Below are 8,053 nucleotides of genomic sequence, written 5' to 3' on the forward strand. Positions count from 1 at the left end.
AGAAATATTGAAGAGGTAGTTCTTGAGTTGAATTTGACTCCAGGATCCAGTTTTGATGCATCGTCCATGTCTCCTTGTGTCCTCCCACCTACTTCAGATGTCTCACGCTGCAACCAGTGCCTTGTGTCGCTCCATCAAACTGCAGTGTGAGCTCTACCCCTCCCGACAGATTGCCATCTGTCTAGATCCTTACTGCGGCCTCGGCTTCGCTCTCTGGTGCCTGTGCAGGTAAACCTGACCAAGATGACAAGCAGGAAAAAAAACAGGGAATAAACTTTCTCCTATTTTCTAGTGGAGTCTTCTTTTTCCTTCATGTCTTTCTTTTTGTTTGCATGTTTCTGGTTTCAGTGTGTACTCTGGTCACCAGTCAATCCTGGTTCCTCCTCTGGAGCTGGAGAGCAACGCGTCCCTGTGGCTCGCAGCAGTCAGCCAGTACAAAGTGCGCGTCACCTTCTGCTCGTATTCAGTCATGGAGATGTGCACCAAGGGCCTGGGGTCACAGACAGAAGCACTGCGGGTCAGTTTGTCTCTTCAGCTGCAGCATTTTCTTCCACAAAATTTGAGTTTTCTTTAATTACTCCTTTTCCCTACGGTGCCATTGCCACAGAAAAGTGATTATCGAGTCAGGGTACTCAGGGGCGAAACACTTCAGTTCTCTGTGTCTGTGTGCTGATTAGTCTGCAGCACTTGAGATTGGGATCTCATACAAACACATGAAAATGTAACCACTAAATTCCTCTTACACGAAGCTGTGTTTTTTGTGTGCTTTCACAAAATTTGCCCTTTCTGATCCAACACTTCTATCTTCCACCTCCAGCTGCGAAATGTGAACCTGTCTTGCGTGCGAACATGCATGGTGGTCGCAGAGGAGAGGCCCCGCATAGCACTCACTCAGTCCTTCTCAAAGATCTTCAAGGACTTGGGGCTTTCACCTCGAGCCGTTAGCACTACTTTCGGCTGCAGGGTGAATGTGGCGATCTGTTTGCAGGTAAGCAGCTGGCGAAGGACGAAATTAAGCAGGGGATGAGGAGGGTTGGAGAGGTCTGATACTATTGTGGTCAATATTCAAGGCGAGAGGCTGGATATGAATCTATGCAACGATTCAGATCCTTGAAAAACATAGACTTTGCTGTTGACCTCCAATTAGTTGGTAACTTTTTTTTCCTTTACCTCTATTCAGCTGATAAAATAAATTAATACCTTGTGTATTTGACTCTAATGTGTTTCTTTTTCTTGCTTGTTAAATCAGAAACAGGGTAAAGCAGGGTAAAAACAATAGTTACTCATAATCTTTAGCCTCTGAGTTTTCTGTTGCTGCACACATCCTGAATCAGAAGTATTGTAGCTGACAAAAATGAACCAGTGAAAATCTTACATTTAACTGATAAACTAAATGGAGCTGAAGGGAAATAAAAACAAACATTGTAGTTCTTTAATCAACTAATTTGAGGTTACAGGAACATGTAAAGCTTCATATTTCAGAGATGTAAGGATTTTTTAACACCATTCTCTGAGTTGCTTCTCAGTTTGACTGTACATCATTTTTCTGTCCTCTCGTGGCCGTTGGTCGTTCTATCCTTGGTGAATGTGTTTGTGTGCGTGCGTGCATGTGTGTCCACGTATATAAACATATATATCTTTATTTATCTGTCCTGCCCTGTCCTGTCAGCCCAACAGGTTAGGGAAACTGGCTGAGCAGGTAACTGTAGGATAAGAGTCGCTGTTTGCTCATTGGGCTGCCGCTGGGTCTTAATGTGCGTGTGTGTATATGTGTGAGTCTGTGTGTTCATGTGTTTGTGTGTATCTTGCATGAATTTTGAACTTGCTTAACCTCAATTCACCGTTTTTTTCCTCTTGGTTTTCTTTTTCTCTGACGAGCTTCGGCTTTACATGAGCGCTATTTATTTCAGCTGTAGAGTCTCACCTGTGTGGAGCGGCTCCTTATTGCTTTATGATATATTTGTGTTCCATGTGATGTGCTACTACATTTGACCATGAGCTAGCAGCATGACCTCTGCCGTGATCAGATTAATTCAGGGGGAACCTCACCTCAATACACATTACAAGCAAAAACAAAAGTCATTTTATGCACAAAGATAACCACAGAAAGCAAAGGCCCAAACAGCATGAAACATGAACAGCAAAAACACAAAATAATGTGACAAAAACACGAAAGAACATCAATGCTACAAACGCTTAAATAGAGGAATCATTTCCACAGGTTTGTGTTGTGTGTTTTTTTACGAGTGAAAGGACAGTATTAGTGTTGTTCTTAACTTTCATTTACAACAAACCACTTGGTTTTTTTGTGTCAGTTGCAGCAGATAGAATAATTGATTAATTAGTTACTTGTATCATGAAATCTGGAAATTGGTCTGGAATTGTCATAAGTAGTCGGTAATTACCAAGTAACGTTTTCAACTAATGATAATCTAACTAATAATCACCTCAAAATTTCTTGAAAATGACTCCAACATTATTTGATTACAATATTCTGCTATTTTCCGACAATGAAAAAGAATAATTTTGATAATTTTGAAGTTGGACAGAAACCAGCTGGAAGTTTCATGGAAATGTATTAAAGAAATGTATTTGAAAACAGCAAGGAGACATATTCTGTTCATTTTCATGTTCATATTTTTATTTTGGGTCACTACTAGAGTAGGTTTACATGCATCAATGCTCAAAAACAAATCAGTTTTCTCATACTGTCCAGTGCTGCAGCTCTGTATTCCCCCTCTGTCTGAAACACTCCGGCTCGCCTCCTTTATCCCCTTTATTTTGTCCTTTATTTGTTTTCCTCCTAGAACTGTTTTGTTTTTCATTTATTTTGTAATCAGGCCCCACAGTATTAAACACTACACTACACTGTTGACTCTTCAGCTGTATATTGTGATCCAACATAATATATAAGCAATGTTTTAACTGAGCAGTGATTAAGAGACATTTTTAAAACAGGTCACTGACTTTAGTTTTATTCTTTTTATTTTTATAATCTCTTTGATTGAACCATTATTCTACCTCTCCATTGAAAAGAACTTAAAACAAATAGCAAAAAATAAAAAACACAAATTGGTGTTCAGTAACATGATGGGATCAAACAGTCCTTAAGTAGTTCTGCTGCCATGCTCATAAAACAATCTAGATTTGGGTCACGCTGTAGCTTTAAAACTTTAAAAGCACTTTCATCAAACCTGAGAAAAGTGTACAGAATTATGGCAAAAATTAATCTCTGGCTTGAGTCTGAAATGCTCCAAAATACTCTTCTCCTGAAACCTCTGTGTGGCTCTTTAAACTCAGTCAGCTCTTTCTCTGTGTTTGGCTTTGTCCTCACAGATGACCATACAGCAACTCCTTGCTAGCTTGTGCTCTGGCTGTAAACTGGTAAATGAGTGATGGGAAATATAATCTGTTGTGGCTTGTCTTACGACAGTAACGATGACAAATCCCAGAGCAGAACGAATCGATATCTGACAACAAGAATCAGGACCTGAGAAATGGTTTGGTTAGAACAGCAGAGATATAGATGTCTAATCCAAACAAATGATGCTCCTCTGGAATTTTTTTGACAGTTTTTCTGTTGCAGAAGATAAATATTTGAAGGAAAGAAACCACAGCTCATTTGTAATTCCTTCTTGCAACTGGCACTGTAACTTTTTTCCGGCCTTCTTACACTTAAGCATCAGAGCAGGTGAACTTAACTCTGCAGGTTGTTAACAGTGTCTGTGACGACATGGTTGAGTTTGGCCAAAGTCCTAACTCTTGTAGCCTGGCTGGTTGGCTTCTGGCTGCCCCCCCACCGCCCCCCTGCTTTGTCAACAGTCGTTTCATAAGCAGCTTCCACCTCCCCTCCACTCAGGCTGCATTAATGTCTGTACTGTAAGAGTTAACATTACTCACTCATGTCTCTGCTGGTGTTTCTCCAGGGCACAGCTGGACCTGACCCCACCACTGTTTATGTGGACATGAGAGCTCTACGACATGACAGGTATAGTGTTCTGATTACTTCACTCTTTTAACATACGTAAACATACGTTGGAAAATTGAATTTAAAAATGTATTTGGTCATTTTGTCTTTGTTACTTGCATTTTCTTCAGGGTCCGCCTGGTGGAGAGAGGGTCGCCACACAGCTTGCCACTTATGGAGTCAGGGAAGGTACGGAATCACGATAGCACACACTAAAACACTACAAACAACTGTGATGTTAGGTCTTTTCTAAATCTATTGTGTTTTTTTGACAAATGGCTGTCTGCTGTTGCAGATCCTCCCAGGTGTGAAGGTGATCATTGCCAACACAGAGACTAAAGGACCCCTGGGAGACTCCCATCTAGGAGAGGTAACGTTATCTAAGTTCTTCAGAGCAGACTTGTTTCATTTGAAATTGTTTAATTAAGAACTTAAGTTACTTTTTATTCAGATGCTTACTCTATCTCTGATTGGCCTAACCTAACCAGTCTCACTCCTCCTGTCTAATCTAACGAATGCAACAAGTAATAGCCCATCAGAGGCAGAGTAGGTCCGGTCAAAACTTGGCCAACCCCGGGGAAAATAAAAAATCACCAAAATAGCAACAGATGTATTTGATCACCTGTGTAACAGTTACCACCTGTCACAACTGTGTGTGATAGGTCTGGGTGAGCAGTCCTCACAACGCCACAGGCTACTACACAGTGTACGGTGAGGAGGCGCTGCATGCCGACCACTTCAACACCAAGCTCAGCTTCGGCGACACCCAGACCATGTGGGCGAGGACGGGCTACCTGGGCTTCCTGCGGCGCACGGAGCTCACTGACGCCAGTGGAGGTGAGAATGGACTAAAGATATTTTTACCTCATCACTCTTTATTTCCTAATGTTATCAGATATAACTGTAACGCTGTGTGTATGTGTGTGTCAGAGCGCCATGACGCCCTCTATGTGGTCGGCTCTCTTGACGAGACTCTGGAGCTGAGGGGAATGAGGTATCACCCAATCGACATCGAGACCTCTGTTATCCGTTCTCACAAGAGCATAGCTGAATGGTGAGAGATGAACATTAATTATAGGTCACTACTTTTAACACTGTTCCGTGTTTAAAATATTCATGATGTTGTCATAATATGACATCCATTTTAATTTCGAAATACAGTTGGGCAACATTATATCTGACTCCTAACTTGACTCTTCTTACTTTTTATTCATCACCCCTTCCATTTTTCCTCCCTTCTGTTCATCTTCCTCCCTCCAGTGCCGTGTTCACATGGACAAACCTCCTGGTGGTGGTTGTGGAGCTGGAGGGATCGGAGCAGGAGGCCCTGGACCTGGTGGCCCTGGTCACCAACGTCGTCCTAGAGGAGCACTACCTCATCGTAGGGGTGGTGGTGGTGGTCGACCCCGGCGTCATCCCCATCAACTCCCGAGGGGAGAAGCAACGCATGCACCTCAGAGACGGATTCCTGGCCGACCAGCTGGACCCCATATATGTGGCTTACAACATGTGAGGGCCCTGCTGCGGGAGGGTTTACCCCTCCATGTGGCCCATCACACAACAGGAGACAGCTGGACAGTAAATGTGGGGCTCGTATTTGACGCAGGCCCGAAAGCGAGCTCTTCTTTCAGCTCACGGAGTGGAAATACGAAACATGGATGCAAAACTTCATTGCAAAATGGAGAGAAATTCCAAGAGAATTAAGATGAACACAAACCTCATGTCTGTTCCTCCCTGTGATTTCTCACCTCTACAAATGATGTTTTAAAGGGCATTCTGGTTTTGTTGAAGAGAGTTTTATATGTATGCTAACCCAGGACACCCAATAGCAGTCCAGCAGGTGATTAAGGTATAATCCTACACTGTGCCATTTACATAATTTACTTTATCAGTCTTCGAAATTGTGAATGTTAGTTTCTGTACATGTGTGCCATAGAACAGGAAGGACGCTAGTACCCCAACTCTGGATCCACGTTCGCGGAGCCTCCTGTGCCGTCGCAGGTCATACGATTTTCATAGAAAAAGTCGTACATTGTCAGTACACGTGTAGGAGCAGCTCTTCAGATGTCGTCCGTCGATCCTGGTTTTTATGTTTCAGATCAGCGTTTAAGGAGAGGCGGTTAGCGTTATTTGTTGTTCATTCCAGCAGTAGTGCTTTAGTTTGTAGTGACAGTAACAACAAAACCTTAGAAATAACGTTGTGGTTTGACGCAATCTCGTTCCTTTCTAAATCTAAAATGTGTAATATAGTTATCGTTTTACCTGAAATGCAATATGAGTGAAGCGAAAGACTTGAATGAGAGCAGACAGTAAGTGCCGATCATTTAAGGGTCGTGAGGTGGCGAGGAATATTACTGTTGCTTCCTGTCAGCAACGTGCCAAATGTTATGAATTAAGCCTTAAATGTTTTTTCAGAAGCCTCTTCCTATCCTAGCTCCTGTTGGACTTAATTTTGTGAAGTTTCTCAGCTGTTGGATGGAGAGGGAATATGCAGAGGGAGGTTAGGTTTGGTAAATCCTGCTCTTGTTGCACCCAAAGTCTTGATTTAAGATGATTATACTTGATCCTAACATCAGCCATTACAAACTCACACTTATTCCATAAATATTTTTAATGATGTCTGTCTCTAGTGTCACTTGTGTTGAATGTGTGTTTTAGCAAAAGTCAATATGGGTTCGATGCAGAATGTTAAAGCCTCATCTCGAGTGCCAAAAGGTTGACTGAGAGTTGAAAGACGTTAGTTGATGTAACATATGAAGCAAGTGTCTAATATGCTTGTTACACCATAACCCCCCACCTTTTAAAGAATCACTTCACTGTATGTTGCTTCTTTTTTCTATGTGCACATCCCTTCAGAAACAGGCTCCAGCCTGCTGTAAGTATGTACAGGTTTTGTGTAAATTATTAATAGACAGAGGCGACAGGCAGCGTAACGCAAAGACTGAATCTGGTATATATGCGAACTTCTCCCTCACAGACAAAAATAGTTTGAAATGTATTCTCACGTGTGGACAATGGGAAGAGACCTGAAAAGCCTTGTAAACATTTTTTTAGTATGAAAGGATGGTGGGAACTGGCCACTTCCAGGGTGAGATGAAGCACACTCCGAGCACAAGGAGAAGACAGTTCTGCTCTGGTGACTGCGCAGATCCTCCCAAGAAAACTTTTGTTGTTAACATATGGAAAGATACATTTGTCTGATATATGGTTAGTTGTCATTATTTTCATAACATGATTTCTTAATGAATAAAAAAGCGCTTTTAACATGAAATGGTTGTCCTCACTGGAAACTGAACATCCAGGTGGCCTTTCTCTTAACATTTACGTTTTTTTAAGGTTTATATATTTGTAATGCTCATGTATGAGGCCCCAGTGAACACATTTCAGTTTAGTTTCAGCTAATTGTAAAAAACATGGACGCCCACACAGCTGTGTTCAATATTCCGGCTGCCGCTCAGGTTGAAGGTATTAAATTCTTTTGGCATTTTTAACTACACTGAGAAGTAAACATGCAGGTTAAGAAGTTGGCTTACAATGGGTACTTAAGTGTTTAATTCGATAACATTTCTGCTACCTAATACTGAGTTTTTGTGATTTATGGTTCACAGGTGATAAACGTTTTACAGATGCCGTACAACTCAAACTTTCTGGGCTACAGATTTGAGATCTTTCTGTCAGGGAACTGCGGTGCTCATACAGCTTTAGTCCACAGGGATCACCAGCTAACCTTCCTTTGTTAAAAACTATATTGTGTTAGCAAATTTTATAGGGAACTCATGTAAACACTGATGGTTTCATTCATTTCATAATGATACGTTGAAGAACAAAAAATATTACTACTTAAAAAATGTAGAACTACCTTTTTAGTTTCAGTCCAGAAGAGTCCAAAATGTAAAAAAGTGCTACCCCTTTTTGGCATAATTGAAAATAGTAAAAAGACAATGTATTTAATGTTTTACCTCGTCAACTTCATTGTTTAGAAATTATCTCTTTTATCTCTCATTATGTGTGTATATATATAAATATATAAATATATAATAATATAAATATATATATATATATAGATATATATATATATATATATAT

The 8,053-nt window shown here is 41.0% G+C and overlaps 1 protein-coding gene across 5 annotated transcripts in view; it reads left to right on the plus strand.

Annotated features, from left to right (window-relative positions):
* Nucleotides 1-7,238, plus strand: part of LOC115588075 (disco-interacting protein 2 homolog A) — a 103,478-nt gene extending 96,240 nt beyond the window's left edge. For all 5 annotated transcript variants that reach the window (XM_030428378.1, XM_030428379.1, XM_030428380.1 and 2 more), the window contains 9 exons: nucleotides 98-228; nucleotides 349-517; nucleotides 818-988; nucleotides 3,927-3,988; nucleotides 4,099-4,156; nucleotides 4,263-4,337; nucleotides 4,630-4,804; nucleotides 4,898-5,021; nucleotides 5,228-7,238. In XM_030428378.1, the coding sequence (XP_030284238.1) occupies nucleotides 98-228; nucleotides 349-517; nucleotides 818-988; nucleotides 3,927-3,988; nucleotides 4,099-4,156; nucleotides 4,263-4,337; nucleotides 4,630-4,804; nucleotides 4,898-5,021; nucleotides 5,228-5,480 (1,218 nt within the window). In that variant the 3' untranslated portion in view covers nucleotides 5,481-7,238. The remainder of the gene's footprint in view (nucleotides 1-97; nucleotides 229-348; nucleotides 518-817; nucleotides 989-3,926; nucleotides 3,989-4,098; nucleotides 4,157-4,262; nucleotides 4,338-4,629; nucleotides 4,805-4,897; nucleotides 5,022-5,227) is intronic.
* Nucleotides 7,239-8,053: the final 815 nt, after the last annotated feature.

Source organism: Sparus aurata, chromosome 9 (assembly GCF_900880675.1).
Source record: "Sparus aurata chromosome 9, fSpaAur1.1, whole genome shotgun sequence".
NCBI lineage: Eukaryota > Metazoa > Chordata > Actinopteri > Spariformes > Sparidae > Sparus > Sparus aurata.